The 18,861-nt window shown below is 36.7% G+C and overlaps 1 protein-coding gene across 4 annotated transcripts in view; it reads left to right on the forward strand.

The window, feature by feature from the left end:
* The window catches only part of sdk2b (sidekick cell adhesion molecule 2b), a 922,804-nt gene that overhangs the window by 889,054 nt on the left and 14,889 nt on the right, over positions 1-18,861 (forward strand). For 3 of the 4 annotated variants that reach the window (XM_030121446.1, XM_030121447.1, XM_030121448.1), the window contains exons 43-44: positions 4,724-4,862; positions 15,965-16,094. In XM_030121446.1, coding sequence (XP_029977306.1) covers positions 4,724-4,862; positions 15,965-16,094 — 269 coding nt within the window. Of the gene's footprint in view, positions 1-4,702; positions 4,863-15,964; positions 16,095-18,861 lie in introns of all 4 variants that reach the window. The other variant, XM_030121445.1, reaches the window with a different exon arrangement.

Genomic DNA, 18,861 nt, shown 5'->3' on the forward strand with positions numbered 1-18,861 from the left:
TCGCTTTTTACAGTAAAATGTGACATTTAAAGGCATTTGCTGATTTGTAAAATGCTGAGCAGGGACTTGAACGCTTAATAAAGCAGATACTGTTTTAGAATGAATCTGATGATTGACTAAGTAGACGTGGTGTGAAAACGAGGGCCTGTAATTGTACATTCTGCCCGGCTCTGACATCAGCGGGTATTTCCCCACAGCTCAGCACTTTTGCCATGGGTTAGTTGTTGCTGCCAGGCGGGGGTAGGGGAGGGGGGTCCCTGCGGGTCACTGCCCATCTTTCTGACTGACGGAGGAAAAACAAGAGGTTCCTTCTCATTCCAATACAAAGGCGCTCTCAATGCGTCCGTATCCCCCTCTAGGAATCTGGCCCGGGCCACTGGACCTACCCAGTGGTTTTCTTTTTCTGTGTGTTTGCGTAACCAGTAGTTGACCTCAAGTAGCCTCGGAGCAGCCAGAGAGGCCGCAGCCTCGCTGTAGTCCCCGACAAATCTCAGATAGTGTTTTTAACCTGTGGCCGGGGGCTGGCATTAGCCCCTCTGAACATTAATCTGCTTTAGAACAGCTCGGTTTATGGCACTGGATCAATCAAGAGGAATCTATATTTAGTATTTGCACAGATATTTTAACGTTATATCATCATACTGCAGGTGTATTTTATTTTCATCACTTTTTTTCCTTAGCCCATAAAGACCCAGTGGTAATTTTGCGGCAGTTCCTGAATGTTTTTTTTTTTCTCCAGATTTTACTTTTCTTAAATGATTTATCCACCATTTGTTACAATATTGTCCTCTGCATTTTGTGTTTTTTTTTTAAGTGAAAAGCAAGTATTTTCCTGTATAAAGTTGAGGGTTATATCAGAAACTGAGAAAACTGAAGAAAAAGTGACTTTACCTGCAAAATATGTCATTAACTGAACATAAAACAAGTGTCTCCATCCACTTTCTCTAGATTGAACCTTTATTAAATGATTAATCACCATTTATTACAATATTATCCTCTGTATTTTTTGATTTTTAAGTAAAAATCAGGTATTTTCCTGTATAAAGTTCAGGGTTATTATATCAGAAACTGAGAAAACTGAAGAAAAGTGACTTCACCTGCAAAATATATCATTAACTGAACATAAAAAGTGTGTCTCCATCCACTTTCTCTAGATTTAACCTTTCTTAAATGATTTATCACCATTTATTACAATATTATCTTCTGTATTTTGTTTAGTTTCAGTTTGGTTTAATTTATTTCGAATATGCAACAAAATAAAGTAATCCTACTTAGTCCTTATAAATGAAGCAGATTATAAGAAAACAAACCAAAAACCTATACATAATGAAAACAAAGTATGACTTCATTCGCACATTTGAAAAGGAGTGGGAGGAACTATCACTTATTTAATCCCACCCCTTCTCCATCGTTTAGCTTCCTATTAGCATAATATATGAAAAATCAAGTCCTTTGGATCAGTTAACGTCACTTATCATCTTCACATGCACATACACACATACGTATACACCTATATTGACATACCAGAAAAGTAAAAAAATTAATAAATACATACATAGCCTTGCATTTTTTTCAGTGTAAATCATGTATTTTATATATTTAATTCACTGATCATTTAGATGTTCATTAAAGCACCAGAGTAAAGTTTAGGGTTATTGTATCAAAAACAGAGAAACACTGCAGGAAAATGACTTTTTCAGTCAAATATATCATTAATTGAACATAAACCCATTGACTCCATCCACTGTCATTGATCCAACTCCATGCGTTTTACTGGTTCACCAATGCTGTAGAAGATGACAGTGTTTCCACGGAAACTACGGAGCCTCTGATCGTCCAGATGGGTCATATCTGATGGCCATAAAAACATGACAAACTGCATTTTACACCAGTCATTTACATGTATTGATAGGATTAATGGATCAACAGATATGAAGCTGTTTAGATCAGTAGATGGTTTTGGTCAGCGGTGGCTGTTTGGGTCTTTATGGGTTAAAGCAGACTTTGTATTTAGCTTTAATATCCCATATACACAAACCTGAAATCATTTCTAATGTGATCTATAACTATGGTTTAAGACTACCTTAGCCTATTCCAGTTATAGTTATATTATTAACCTCAATGTTCACTTTTAACCCATAAAGACCCAAACATCCACCATCGACTAAAACCATCTACTGATTTAAACTGTTTAATAACTGTTGATCCACTAATCCTATCAATACATGTAAATAATTGGTGTAAAATACAGTTTGTCGTCTTTTCATGGTCATCTGATATGACCCATTTGGATGTTCAGAGGCTTTGTAGTTACCGTGGAAACACCATCGTCTTCGACAACATTGATTCACCAGTAAAAACCCACAGCGTTGGATCAATAACAGTGGATGAAGACACTTGGTTTATGTTCAGTTAATGATAGATTTGACTGAAAAAGTCACTTTTTCTTTAGTTTTCTCTGTGTTTGATAATAATCCTCAACTTTAATCTGAGCTTTTATGAACATCGACATGATCAGTGAATTAAATGTAGAAAAATACATGATTTCCAACGGAAAAAACACAAACTAAGGAGGATAATATTATAATCAATGATGATAAATAATTTAAGAAAGGTTAAATTTAGTGGAAAAAGTCATTTGGGAACTGACACTACAGTAACACTGGGTCTTTATGGTTAAAATATGCCATAAGTGATATAGTGAAGTAAAGGTATTTCTTCAACATAAAGCCTTATTTCAAAATAATGACAGTAGCATTGGCCAAATTTAGCTTTTTTCAAGAAAATGTACTTCTTATTTAAAGCTGTAGTTTGACTTTTTAAGTGTTGTTTGTGCTCTATTTTCACTGTAAGAATACATCATTAGCGCGTTATGGTGTAAGACTGACAGAAGAGTGTCAATACAGTGACAATATCTGGTTCTCATCTGTCCTTAATATGCAAAGAGATGAAAAGGATTAAGGATGAAATAAGATATTCTAACTTCGTACTTGTCAGCGTTGATCAAACGTTTTTACAGTTGATTTCACACATTAAGTTACTTCAGACCTGTCAGATCAAACTGAAGTCACAAAAGTTTATACTTGAGGCTTAAAATTCCATCTTGAAAGCGTTGACGTTCAGCTGCCGTGTTTTGACCTGTTAAAATCTGAAAATAACACAATTTAACTCATTATGAGCACATTACCGCATGCATGTTTTAACTCATAAAGACCCAAACGGCCACTGGCGACCAAAAGCATCTACTGATCTAAAACCTCTGATCCATTAATCCTGTCAATTCATCTAAATAATTGGTGTAAAATACAGTTTGTCATCTTTTCATGGTCATCAGATATGACCCATTTGGACGTTCAGAGACTCCTTAGTTACCATGGAAACACCGTCATCTTCTACAACACTGATTCACCAGTAAAACCAATATAGTCTGACAAATGACAGTGGGTAGAGACACTTGTTTTTATGTTCAGTTAATGATATATTTTTCTGGAAAAGTAACTTTTTCTTCAGTTTTCCCTCTTTTTAATAGAATAACCCTCAACTTTAACCCATAAAGACCCAGAATTACTTTTGTGGCAGTTGTCAAATATATTTTTGTATATATTTAACCTTTCTGAACTGATTTTCCACTGGTGTTTGTAATATTATAACCCCACCCCCCGTAGGGGAGGCAAGGGGTATTATTTTTGGTTCAGTTTGTTTGTTTGTTTCTTTCTTTGTTAACACTCTAGCAGCAAAACTTTTGCTTCAATTCATACCAAATTGGGTTTATAGATTGCCAGCGACCCAGAACATTGCACTTTGGGAAAAGCAGGTCAAAGTCCACATTATGAATTTTTAAAATCTTTTTTTTTTCCTCAATTGACTTATAAAGGGCAAAATTTCACATGCCTGTAGCAGCAAAATTCATACCAAATTGGGTTTATAGATTGCCAGTGACCCAGAATAGATATGATTACATTTTGGATAAAATAGGTCAAAGTTCAAATTTTGTATGAATTTTTAAAATCTTTGTTCTTCTCCCTTTTACTTATAGTGGACAAACTTTCACATGTCTATGAAAAGATGAATTTGTTTCAATTTACTTCAAACTTGGCACATATATAGAGGCAATTGATCTGCTGACATCAGCACATGCATAGACATGATGACATCAGCTGGATGGATGTCAAAATAAGCTACAATACGTGCGAGGGACGGGGTTTGTTGTGCCGGACACCACTTGTTTTGTTCTCCTTAGTTTGTTTTTTCAGTGTAAATCATGTATTTTCCTATATTTAAATCACTGATCATGTGGATGTTTATGAACGCTCAGATTAAAGTGTTATTATATCAGAAACTGAGAAAACTGAAGAAAAAGTGACTTTTTCAGCAAAGATATCAATAAATAAATGAACATAAAAATGACTGTGTCCATCCACTGTCATTTGTTAAACTCAGTGGGTTTTACTGGTGAATCAGTGTTGTAGAAATGACGGTGTTTCCACTGTAACGTCCAAATCTGATGACCATGAAAAGGTGATAACCTGCATTTTACACCAATTATTTACTTGTATTGATAGGATTAGTGGGTCAACAGGTATTAAACAGTTTAGATCAGTGTCTGTTTTGTTTTTTTTTGTATTCATAACATCATGATATTAGCCACATTCGTCTATTCCAGTCCCTAACCTGCTTGTCCATCCGGCCTGTGGTCACACAGTGTCTCTGTACGTATGTCCAGGTAACAACTCCAACTGCAACGCTCTGACCCACGGAGACATGGTCAGCCTGGACGAGGGCCGCTTCCCCGCTCTGGAGCTCAACAACCGACGGCTGTCTGTCAAGAACTCGTTTTGTCGAAAGAACGGCGTCTACACCAGGTCAGTGAACGCCACGCGGGAAAAACACAAGCCTTGCACGGTATCCGCACAGGAAGCCCGCGGTTTGAAATGTAAATTAAACAGCAATATGGGGAAAATAATTGGGAAACTTTACCTCATGCCTGAAAACATTTTCAACTGAGTGGGAGAAAACACGGTCTGACATCTTGGACTTTCTTTTTAAACCCACAGCTTCTCCCGTTTAAAAGTAGTGTATAAGCAGACTTACCGGGGAATCTCTTTTAATGAGGTTCTGTATTTCGCTGAATCTCTCGCAGTAAGTCATGCATCGTACTCAACACATGACTAGTGTAAAGCCAATCACTCTGACTGACACCTGGGCTGAGAAGACTGCAGACAGTTGGGATCCCATACTTTGCATTAGATTATTAGTACCTTTGTAGGTAAGCAGGGGATTTAAAGACTCCCTCTGAACCTCGCTGAAAGCTTTGTGGTGCTTTGTTTGTCATCAGTTGCTGCTCCTCGTATAGATACCATATCGTTCTGCGGTGCTTCTGAGTGGATTACGATTTGGGGGAGACAGGTGCACTCTGATGTTTTGCCGAAAACCATAATCCTCCGCTGTGTGCGAATGTGTGTGTGTGTGTGTATGCGCTGGTATTGTGAAAAGCGCATTGTTTTGTGTATGTATAAGAATTCGACAAAAATAAGTTAGGGTGTGCGACTGTGCGTACACGTGAGCGTGACCTTGAACGTGGATCAAAGTTGGTCCAGGTCTTTGAGGAGCTTCCAGGCGGCTTCCAATTATGTCTCCAGTCTGAAGTGGGAGGCTGAGAGTGAAAGAATGCACAGATGTACTCTCTTTGAACTCAGCCCATAGTGGGGAAACTGAAATCCTAACACCTGAGCCTGCGATTATAGATTAAGGCTGCATCTTGGTCTCTGGTCTCAGAATACAAAAGACAGGATAAAGTCCTCCGCGTTATACCGGGATCAGAAATCAAACACTTCCCTGATCCCGCTGTACTAATTCTAATCCGGACCTGTGTCTGACAGTACTAACAAATACCGTTGATTTTGGAAGGGGGATTTTCTCGACACTGTATATACAGAACACAGAGGGCAGTCATAATAATAGTTCTAAAAATAATCATCACCGCGATCGTAATAATCAATTAAAACTCACACAATATCAGGTAACATTCTCAGATAAAAAAGACGTTGTCAGAAGGGATTTAGACAGTTTACTTCGTGCAGCGGAATTGTCAATATGGTGGATTTTCTAGCTTTCTACTGTTAAGCCCAGTGTCAGCGCTTCATGCATTATACAATGTTTACATTACTGTTGTCAAACAAAAGGGGACATTTTAACACAGTATTCATCCACCACTTAAAATACTTACTGGTATGAAAAGTGAAACTTGCCGTAGTTTGGTCATTTTCACCCTCAGTGTTCCCTAGCCCTACTCATATTTGTTCAAATATGGTCACTTCTAGTTGTGTACTTAACTCAAAGTGCCCCTTATAGTCTCCTTTTTACGGATGGATGGATGGAAGGAAGGAAGGAAGGAAGGAAGGAAGGAAGGAAGGAAGGAAGGAAGGAAGGAAGGAACACTTAATTTATAATATTCTGAAAAGAAACAATGGAATTTTTGTCCAACAACGCCAAAGAACTTTAAATGAGGAAAATTCCATGTGTTCATCCAAATTCAACATCAAACATAAACAAGATTTCAACCTTAGTATGTTATTGGAGGACATAACAAGACTTTATTACTTTTTATTGCCATGTGGAAAATCGAGGTCAATGAAGTTACCATATTTGGTTCCTTGCCCATAATTGGCAAAAAAAATAAGACTTTATTACTTTTTATTGCCATATGGAAAATCGAGGTCAATGAAGTTACCATATATGAAGTTACCATATTTGGTTCCTTGCCCATAATTGGCAAAAAAAAAAAATTAAAAATATAAGAAGTATATATTTATTTATATATATATATATATATATTTATATATATATATATATATATATATATATATATATATATATATATATATATATATATATATATATATATATATATATATAAAATACAAGAAAAACACACATGTAAGGTGAAAGGAACATGTATTTTAGAACATTAGAACATCACTTTTGGGAAGGAAGGAAGGATGGATGGATGGATGGATGGATGGATGGAAAACTGAGCTGCAAAAGGACAAGCTGAGGTAATGTCGGTAGATCCTTTTGACTTGGTCATTTTAAAAGTAACTCATAATAATAATAACAATAATAATAATAATAATAATAATAATAACTAGAAAAACACTCAGAGAGCGCAGACCTCCGCCAAGGCAGATCAGTTCTCACCCTCCACCCCCGATCACCACCAAAATTTAATCATTTCTTCCTTGTGCCAGTATCAACATTTCCTGAAAATTTCCTGAAAATCTGTCCATAACTTTTTGAGTTATCTTGCTAACAAACAAACACGCACGCAAACACAAAAAGCAAAGCGATCACAATACCTCCTGGCAGAGGTAATTACTTGAAAAGCACACTTAAAACACAGACCTCCACCAAGGCAGATCAGTGCCCCCCCGATCACCACCAAAATTTAATCATTTGTTCCTTGTGCCAGTATCAGTATTTCCTGAAAATTTCCTGAAAATCCGTCCATAACTTTTTGAGTTATCTTGCACACAGACAGACAGACAAACCAACGCCGGCAAAAACATAACCTCCTCGGCCGATTTAATAATCTCCTCTGATCTAAAGGCTTTGTTTCAGTTGTATATAGTCAGTGAAACAGGTTTAGATATTTGCCTTAAATAGACTTAAACAGGTTTGTAAAAAACAAACAGCACTTCACCCATTTCTTTGACCTGCGTGACAGTGATTTGGCGTTGGAGAAGATCCTGGAGTGATTCAGCGTAGATTAACATGGTTTCTAAGAGCTCTTGAGTGACAAAGCGGCTGAACACTACAGACATGTTAATGAGTCCCTACAGGCGGTAGAAGCTGGTAATGAGTAAAGACACTGGGCAGGTCTCATTTCACCCCCTGGTTCTCATTTCTTATGCCGACGTACCCCTGACTGAATTTTGTTACCAGAGGATTAAGTGAAGGCCTCTACATCCAAGTGAGAGAGCTGATAAATAATTTACGCCTCACTCGACACTGTATGAGAGTCAAGGAGATGGGGTGAACGTGGGCCGAGCTCCCTCAATGTTTTTAAACAGGCAGTTTATCATAATGTCCCAATGGGCTCACAATAGCATTTCTCCACATCGGCTCCGGCTCTTTTGTTTGGTCGGTATAAGAGGGCACGGTGCAAAGACTGCTGAGGAATGCAGGTCGCTAAAGGTTACCGCAGAAAGCTCTTATGGGAGTAAGCGCAAATAGAAATTCGTGGATGTGTTAAAGAGCGTGTTATGATGTTTTCGGAGCTGGATTACACTGTAGAAGACTCGAACCTTGAGACTGAACTACCCAAGCATCATTTAAAGTCATATTCTTTTTTACTTAAAACGACTCTTAGATTCTCTTAATTGCTCGCTGGGTTCCGTTAGGTTAGCTCATCACAACACATTATGCAGAAGTCTGAGTGTAAAAGCAGCGAGTACGTTAGTTTTATCTTGTTTTTTTTTTTTTACCAGCTACCTTATGAGTGAACACGGAGAGATACTATCCAAATTAATAGGCTTAATCACTACCATGTGTTCTGTAACGTGTTCAGGGCTTTCTATTACTGATCTCAATAGAGTGCAATAAATAGCATTTTTAGCCCTATTTTGGTTAAATTCATTGTGAAAAGTGTTTTTTTTTTTTTTTTTTGCAAAACTGTAAATGTAGCTGCTGAGTCTAAGTGACTAAAAATGGCACCCTTTAGAGTGATAAAGTCGTGATACACACTATCTCTCTTTGTCACATTAAAACAGATTTAAACTAGAAGCACTCGGACAGCGCAGACCTCCGCCAAGGCTGATCAGTGGGCCCCCCCGTGGGCCCCCCCACCCCCGATCACCCCCAAAAGTTAATCATTTCTTCCTTATCCCATTTCCAACAAACCCTGAAAATTTCATCAAAATCTGTCCATAACTTCTTGAGTTATGTTGCACACTAACGGACAGACAAACAAACAGACAAACAAACAAACCCTGGCAAAAACATAACCTCCTTGGCGGAGGTAAATATTTCTCGGAAGAGTATGATTGGCATCGGATTAGTCAGTTTACTGATAAAAAAAAAAAAAAAAAAAAAAAAAAAAAAAAACAACTCCCTAAAGAATCAATTTAGAGCAGGGGTCTCAAACTCATTTTCTTTCAGGGGCCAAATTCAGCCCGATTTGATCTCAACTGGGCCAGACCAGTAAAATAATAGCAGCATAACCTATAAATAATCGCGACTCCAAATTTTTGTATTTGTTTTAGTGCAAAAAACCCCATTCAATTATGAAAATACTTTTATAAACTATCCGAACAAAAAAGATGTGAATAACCTGAAAAAAATGAAATTTCTTAAGAAAAATAAGTGCAATTTTAGCAATATTATGCCTCAACTTATCATTTTTAGATGTTCATTAAGGATCAGATCTACAAAGACACTAAACACTTAGTGAAAGTAAGAAAATAGTTAAAATTGCGCTTAATTTTATTTAGACATTTCAGGTTCTTCATATTTGTTCAGATTATTCACATTTTATTGTTACAGGATAGTTTGTAAATGTAAATATTTTCATAATTTAATGCTATTTTTTGCACTAAAACAAAGACAAAAATGTGAAGTTGTCATTATTAATAGGCATAATGTAATATTTTTTTCACATCAGACCGAGAAGAAAATACAGAGTCATTATTTTTTGTAGGTAATTCTGCTGTTATTATTTAACTGTAGATCATATTGGTCTGTATGTGGAACCTGAACTAAAATGAGTTCCACAGCCTTGACTGTGGAATTTTTGCACTTTGCAAATTCATCCCACGGGCCGCGTTGGAACCTTTGCCGGGCCACATTTGGCCCCCGGGCCGCATGTTTGAGACCCCTGATTTAGAGTGTATCAAACTGTATTTGTAATGTTCAGTACTGTTTCACATTTGAAAAAAAAAAAAAAGATTACTTTATTCAAATAATAAAAAAAAAAAATTGTATATGAATATTCAACCTGTTCATATTATGTCACATTAACTGGTTACATTACAGTAGAGGTTCTCACCTGGGGGGGGGGGGGGGGGGGCACCCACTCTCCCGGGGGGTGCAAGCACATGGGGGGAGTTACAAGTGCCATCATTGTGTGTAAGGGGGGCTCACTTTCACTTTCAGAGCTATGTACCCCACTACATCCTCCGCATACTTACTGTTAGAATTACATACCTCCCCCCTGGTGGGACAATTTTTTTCAGCATAGGGGGGCTCCAGTATGCTCATGATGCCATATTGATTTTAACAAACCTTTTACTGAAATTTTGTTGTCGTTTTATTAAGATATAACCATCCAATATTACATGTTTTGTAGGAATTAACAAGCTAGTTATTAGCATTTATTAACAGTGGCTTTTTTCAACTGCCATTCATAGCTATTACCATTACTACACTTGTTATAATAAATGCATTAGCATCCACACATCAACAACAAACTATGTGTTTTGCTGTATTTAGGCTCTGTTAAATGGATTGCAGCTGTAATGTGCTTTTCTACTTTTCCACTATTCGATGCCCACCACCCTTTTAAAGTTTGATGATGTACTAGTGTTAGGGTATCGTGGGTCAGATAAGGCCTATGCAGACGCAGACACTGTTATTTATTTATTCATTTATGTCTCACAGATGATGCAGTCAAACATAGTCGACATATAGAACATTGGATATTCTGAATAGAGTATATAGTATGTAGCTCGTTTGCAGCCCCTTGTTGGGCTCTTCATTTAAGAAACACATTATACCATTATACACATTATACATTAGTACCATTTGTTTGGACTGAAACTCCGGATACTATGCAAATTAGCATAGTTGTTATTCAGTGTATATTAATGACCCTCCATTGTACATGTTTCATTCCTCCACTCAAGTTAGTGAATTAGCTCTAATCCAGTTTAATATAAGTCATCAAATGTAATTGAATTACAGCTTCCTTCTTGATTTCCCAGCGGAGTCTTCCATTTTGCCGACACTGCACTCGAGATACCACCTCTGTGAAAGCGCCTGGAATTCACCCACCGCATTTTTGAAATGCTTTCAAAATATGTTTAATTTGAAAATACTTATGCAAATGTGGTTTGGATGTGTAAAGCAGCTGTGTTTGTTGCAGCAGCTCCACTGGCAGCGGCTGGCGGCCGACACTGTGGCCTGGATAGTCCACAGGAGTCAGTATGTCCCAGCAGCCCGGGCCAAACCAGCACCAATCAGCAGAAACAGATGGGTGTTTGTTTTGCAGGACCGGGGACAGTGGAAAGAACGGAATAGCTCCGGCACCGAGAACATTTTTTTTTCCCTCTCATATTTACTTAAAAGAACCCCTGGCTTGGAGCGCACCATTTTAGGGAATGTTTTTCCAGTATTTCAGACAGACTTCTCTGTCCTCATTTCGTCCAGTCTCTCGTCTTTTCAGCACTCGGCTTCACTCGGCACCTCGCCGTGACCCCATTTCACTTCACACTCCCTTCAAGGAAGCGCTCCCTCCCACCGTTTTCACTTTTTAAAACCTTATGCATCCTTATACGATTGACATATTTGATCACTGCTGCATGCCACGGGCTGTTTAACTCTGCTGTGATAACATTTGCCAGAGCAAAGCTTAAAGCTGCCATTTGTGTGATGACCCATTGAGCTCTGCAGTTTATAATTTAGTCACAAGGCCCCGGTGGTTTGACATTCCACAGCCCACAATGAGGACCGAATCAGGGGGAATTATTCATTCCAGGAGAGACTGACTGTAGGCAGCCATCTTATGAGTGTCCCATGATTCTCATCAAGTCCAACTCCCACACACAGACAGTCGTACTAGTGAAGTTGAAAGGAAGCGCTCAGGTTAGAGGAACACATGTCAGGGAAATTGAAGGAAACGGCTCAAGTCTCTATTATTCTTGTAATTCTGTATTCTTGTATTCTGCTGCATTTCTGTGCTCACCACAGTAAAAAGATATTCAAACTCATTCATACAGTTGATTAAAATGCACTCCCTGCTTTTTATGACTAAATGATGCCATTTCTGGCTGATTTCACAAACTTCTGTTCCGAGCAAACGTGATTGGTACTTACAGTTGTCAATCACATATTTAACCTCCATCCCACCCCACCTGTCTGGGATAGCATTTCTCCAGCTTGAAAACAGAGTCCAAATCTGGGGGTGGAATGCTTGGACCACTTAATTTACAATATGCTGAAAAGAAATAATGGAATTTTTGTCCAAAGACGCCAAAAAACTGTAAATGAGGAAAATTCCATGTGTTCATCCAAATGAGGAAAACTTTGTTATAATCTAAATCAGCGCAATGATTCATTCCACTCTAAGAGCCATGTGCAGATAGTACAAATATATTTTATTAACCCTTTATTGGGTAGTCATGAAAATACTCTGAAATTCAAAATTTCAAACTTAGTGTGTTATTGGAGGACAGCACAAGACTTTATTACTTTTTATTGTCATGTAGAAAATCAAGGTCAATGAAGTTACCATATTTGGCCCACAACTGGCAAAAAAAAAAAAAAAGCCTAGAAGTAAAAAAAAAACAAAAACAAAAAACACATCTAAGGTGGAAGGAACATGTATTTTAGAACATTAGAACATCACTTTTAGAACATTATGTTATTATAGAGACCCCTGTCCACATCCACATTATCCTTTGAACATCATTCCTTACATTAGTACCATTACTTCATGGTACCTAACAAAGCAGGTACACTCACTGTTCATGCAGAGCTAGACCTTATAGACCCTGTAGACCACATTGGACCTGAGATTGTTGCCTCACTAGTTGCTTTTCCATTGGACATAGGTGCAAAACTTTACCAATATTTACTAAATGTCAAAAAAACAAAAGTGCATAATGTCGGTTTTTCCATTAAATCACAAATGCAATGATTTGTTTATTTATCATTGTGAGATGACATGAGAGAAGTCATTCCATAAACATGGCGATGAATGTAAATATCAGGTTGATTTACAGATATATTCATTATTATTTATATATATATTACCCCTCTATCTCGTACTAAGTTAAAAAATGATGGTTTCCTGGTGTGTCCACACATACCACAACATGTTTCTTTTAAAACTCTTCTTCGCTTGTTGTAACGTCCGTCAGCATCTGGGTTTTTTGTTTTTTTTTGTTTTTTTTTGTTTTGTTTCGGTGAAATTGTTGTTATTCCATTTGATAATTTTTTATGCTCAAGTTATTTTCACGCAATTTGTGGGTCGATGGAAAAGTGACTACTGTAATTGTTACTGTCACTGTCTTGTCATTTGTGCAGAAATGACCAAAAACAGTCACTTGTGCGATAATGAGTTAAATTTAGCTGTAAGATTTATACTCTTATTGCATGACTTACGATTTAGGCCCAGTTTAGTGTTCTGGGACAATGTGTTCCATATATAATATTTAATCATGTCTCAGTTGTTAAGAGCCAAATACTACATGTAAGAGCCAAAAGATGATGACTAATATGAATTAATGTTATTTATGTGAAGTTGCAAATTCTGTTTGTCTTCGTTGCTATTTAATGCACCTTTACTGTGTATGTGTGTCACATGACCTCTCAGCAGTAAGGAAAAAGAGAACTTACGGAGCTTATGAGTATATAGTTTTTTCTACCTTCTGACATGATGTAAATTAACCTTTTTTGTTTTAATAATTTTTTGGAACGGATTACAGTCTTGTCATTCGTGTCAGAATACAACTCATATGTGGTTTTTGGAAATGAACAGAAGATCATTACTCTATATATATTTATGATTAAAAGCTGCTGAGTTTCAGGTTACGAACACTGGAAGATTCTTTATTGTAAAAGCACAAATCATATATTTAAGGAATGTTAAACTAATGCATGACTCATGGCAATTTAATACATAAATTTAATGTGAGATATGTTCTATATTCCTGTCCTGACGGTGAACTATCCCTCAGGTCATGGTGGCTTTTTGCGATTACTTCACTCTACTTCACCGGTCTGATTTACCAGAGCATTATTTATTTATCTTTTTATATATATATATATATATATATATATATATATATATATATATATATTTGTGGGTTTTCTAGTTTCTTTTCCACAGTACATCCATCCTTGTGCCCCATCTGTCTCATCAAATCAATATGGAAGGAGCACCTCTAATAGAATGTCCTACATAGATTTTTTTGGATGAATTGATTACAACACAGTGGTTGGAGTCCAAATCACTGTGATCCTACAAACTCATTTTTGGACATGACTTAATGTCGGTTATGACACAATGATGAAACGGTACACAAAGGAAAAGGTCAACTGAACTCTTTTCCAGATTTGGCAAAATGCGTACTTTGACTCGGGGGATGAACTGATTAGATTTGTGTGGTCAGACGTGAAGGTCACAGTGACCTCATTAAACATCAGGAATTCATATCAGTAATTATGACAACATTTCACACACACATGTAACATTCTGCACGTCTGTGTGACATGAAGATGACATGAAGGTATAGTGTACAGTTATTCCACAGCACCACCTCTGTAGATAAGAACATGTATAGAATAGACATAGACATAGATAACATAGAATAGAGTAAAGTGGAATAGAATAGATAGAAAAGAAACAGAATCAAAAAAGTAGAATAGAGTAGAATGGAATAGAGTAGAGAATAGAAAAGAGTAAAATAGAATAAAGTGGAATAGAGTAAAGTAGAATAGAATAGAATAGAGCAAAATACAATACAAAAGAACAAAATAGAATAGAATAGAATAAAGTAGAATGGAATAGAGTAGAATAGAATACAAAAGAGTAAAATAGAATAGAGTAAATTAGAATAGAATACAATACAATACAATACAATAGAATACAATACAATACAATAGAGTAAAGTAGAGTAGAATAGAATAGAATAAAGTAGAATAGAATCGAAAAGAGTAGAATACAATAGAGTAGAGTAGAATGGAATAGAGTAGAATAGAATACAAAAGAGTAAAATAAAACAGAGTAGAGTAGAATAGAATACAAAAAAGTAGAATAGAATAGAATAGAATACAAAAAAGTAGAATAGAGTAGAATGGAATAGAGTAGATAGAGTAGAATAGAATGGAATAGAGTAAACTAAACCAAAATAGAATAGAACAGAAAAGAGTAAAATAGAATAGAATAGAAAAGAGTAGAATACAATACAAAAGAATAGAATAGAATAGAACTGAAAAGAGTAGAATAGAGTAGAGTAGAATGGAATAGAGTAGAATAGAATACAAAAGAGTAAAATAGAATAGAGTAGATTAGAATAGAATAGAATACAGTACAATACAATAGAGTAAAGTAGAATAGAATAGAATAGAATAGAATAGAATCAAAAAGAGTAGAATAGAATAGAGTAGAATGGAATAGAGTAGAATGGAATACAAAAGAGTAAAATAAAATAAAGTAGATTAGAATACAATACAATAGAGTAGAGTAGAATAGAATAAAATAGAATAGAATAAAGTAGAATAGAATAGAATAGAATACAAAAAAGTAGAGTAGAATAGAGTAGAGTAGAATGGAATAGAGTAAACTAAACTAGAATAGAACAGAATAGAACAGAAAAGAGTAAAATAGAATAGAAAAAAGTAGAATAGAATACAATACAATACAATACAGTACAATAGATGGATCTGAAAGGAGTCTTTGTGGATTCCAGGTCCTCATTGTCTGAAGTTACTGTACATGACACAGGTTTGTGTTGATGATCAAACCCTGCTGCTGTGTACTAATCACACAAAGCCACACTGACGTCATCATTAACTCATGATCTTGCACCATCTTCAGTCGTGCATGAATCGATCATGACGTAAGTCTCATCCGTCGTTATAAAGTGTTACCAAAACATCTTCAAACAGTACCCAGGGTTTGGAGCTGTGTCAGTGTTTTGTCAACAGACGTGATGATAACTGGTGTGTGCCTTCATCCTTTACCCAGGTCTCCTCCCAGGCCCAGTCCAGGCAGTCTCCACTATTCAGACGAGGACGTCAGCACAAAGTACAATGATTTAATCCCAGCAGAGAGCAGCAGCCTGACTGAGAAGCCCTCAGAGATCTCAGACTCACAGGTGCAGTAGAACAAAAGCGCTGTTCTCTCTTTCCTATTGTCTTCAAATCCAGTCTGTACAAAGTGTGTATTTGTTCTCTGTTTGTACCTGTCTGTGTGCACACTTTCATCTCTTGAATTCTTAAGGAATTCAGCTTTGCATCGTTGGCTGCACTGTGTTTTGTGTCATACTTTACACGTGGTGTCCTTTCTCTGTCATTCACCTTAATGCATCTGGGCTGCAGAAGTCATAAGATATAGCTACTGTAATGCAGATGGAGAGATGAGAGATTAATGACTCCCCAGGTTGGCTGCAACACCGTTTTTATATGAGCCGCTGACCTGGAGAGAATGTCATTCTACAAACATCCACCTGAGATTCAGGCCACTGCGCTCAGACACAGCACTTGTTATGTAAGATAGCAGAGCCAGATGCACTCTGCAAATGTTATTTTAGAACAAGTGACGTAGTGGCAAGTTGATTTTCCAGCCAGTCTGTCTGTCCAACTTTCCTGTTAGTTTCAGTAAGCCAGATCAGAGGCAGTAAAAAATATGTCCAGCCTCAGCAAAAACAGCAGCACTGATAGACGACTGACAAATAACACTGCAATGACTGTGTTTACATGTTACCGAAGAGGATTAAGGCCACTGGAAAAATAATTAAAGTTCAATATATATTTTTAATATTATTATTATGAGGAAAAAAGTCAGAATTCTGATTTTTTTTTTCTCAGAATTCTAACTTAAAACTCAGAATTCTGACTTTAATCTCAGAATTATGACTTTTGTCCTCAGAATTCTAACTTTGAACTGAGTTTAATGTCTGAATTCTTACTTTTTTCTCAGAATTCTGACTTCGAACTCAGTATTCTGATTTTTTTTTTCTCAGAATTCTAACTTAAACCTCAGAATTCTGACTTTAATCTCAGAATTAAAGTCAGAATTCTGAGAAAAAAAGTCAGAATTCTGACTTTTGTCCTCAGAATTCTAACTTTGAACTGAGTTGAATGTCTGAATTCTTACTTTTTTCTCAGAATTCTTACTTTGAACTCAGAATTCTGATTTTTTTTTTTTCTCAGAATTCTAACTTAAACCTCAGAATTCTGACTTTAATCTCAGAATTAAAGTCAGAATTCTGAGAAAAACTTTCTTCCTTTTTTCTGACTTTTTTCCTCAGAATTCTAACTTTGAACTGAGTTTAATGTCTGAATTCTTACTTCTTTCTCAGAATTCTGACTTAAATCTCAGAATTCTGACTTTTTTCTCATAACGATAATGAAAATTTAGATATTGAGCCTTTTTTTTTTCTTTTTCCAGTGGCCCTAATCCTCTTCCATAACATGTACATTAATATTCCAGTGTTATTCTCAATAAGACAATAATACATGTTTGATACAAGTCAAATAACAGGATATTCACCATAGGCCTTATGCATACTGTAGTATTTTCAGATTAACCCACTGTTTTTCAAATTCAAATGGGAACGCTGGAAATTTCTAAAAACTGAAAAAAAAGACTAATAAAAAAAAACAATATATATGATTCAGTATATGTTTCATTATAATTAAAACACCACACACATTCAAAGAAAATGCAGGATATAATATCTGAGAGGGCATATCCTGATTGACTCGATCATGTGACCATGTGCATTGTTCTAATGTCAGTAAAAAGAGTTAAAAAAAAAAAAAAAAAAGGTGATAAATAACTTAAAAAGGCAAAATGTAGAGAAAAATTCATTTCGGGAACTGCACTGGGTCTTTATGGGTTAAACTTTTACCCTACATCTATATTTACCTTGCATACATATCTTACATCAGCCATATAAACAGTTTAAGAAAGAAGAATAAGGGTGTTTTTTGGAATCAGGGTGAAGGCTGGAACATTTTGTGCATGTAAGTATAGTGTTGGTCTTTGACTTGTTGCCTTTCCACGTGCTCCGCCAGTATGGGAGTGTAATCAATAAAGCGGCCTCTCCATCTGCTTCTCTCTGTCTTCCCATTGATCCGTTTGTGTGCTACCTTCCTTCATGTCTCTGATTTCCTCTTCTTTGTTCTATAATCTGACTTTCTTATGTCTTGGTATACTGACTGACTATATGTTGTTTCTGTTTTTGTTTATCTCAGTCTCTGACTCTGCTTTTAGTAACTTATGGTCTGCAATCTGGTTTTGATCGTAGTCAGATGAAAGAGTCATGGGGGGAGAGGAGTAGAGGGGGGAGGTCTTAAATTCCCCCCATTTTCAGCCTTCCTTCAGTGTTTCCTTTCATCTAGGAATTCTTTACTCTGTGCATTTCCCAAATAATCTCCAAACATCTTTTAACTAAAACTTTTCTAGTGCCTAGTGTGAATTCCACAGCCAGAAATCTGTCCTCGTCCGGTCTTATCAGGTCTGAAGTCCTATTTCCAGATCAAATGAAAGTCTCCCTACAATGAGTTACTACAGACAGGACCTTTCGCAGCATGATAACATCCTCTAAAATGAAGCATTTCGGCATTTCACCGCCCCTCTGACATATCAACCGCTCGCAGTTGTATATTGTCAAACACGGCCTTGATCTGCCTCATCCTCATCTCAGGCGGAGATGAGGATGCCTGGCTCCTGCCACTCTGCAAATTCAGGGCGCTGACAAAGCTTTGATGGACTAAAACACACAGACCCCTGCCTACATCCCCACTGCCATGCCCCTGACAGGCCACCATATCAGCACCCAGTGGTGCCTTCCAAAAAATCCAGGAATGTTCTTTGAAGTTTTATTGAGCGGATAACTCTGAGCTATCAGTATTCCA

Source organism: Sphaeramia orbicularis, chromosome 19 (genome assembly GCF_902148855.1).
Source record: "Sphaeramia orbicularis chromosome 19, fSphaOr1.1, whole genome shotgun sequence".
Lineage (NCBI taxonomy): Eukaryota > Metazoa > Chordata > Actinopteri > Kurtiformes > Apogonidae > Sphaeramia > Sphaeramia orbicularis.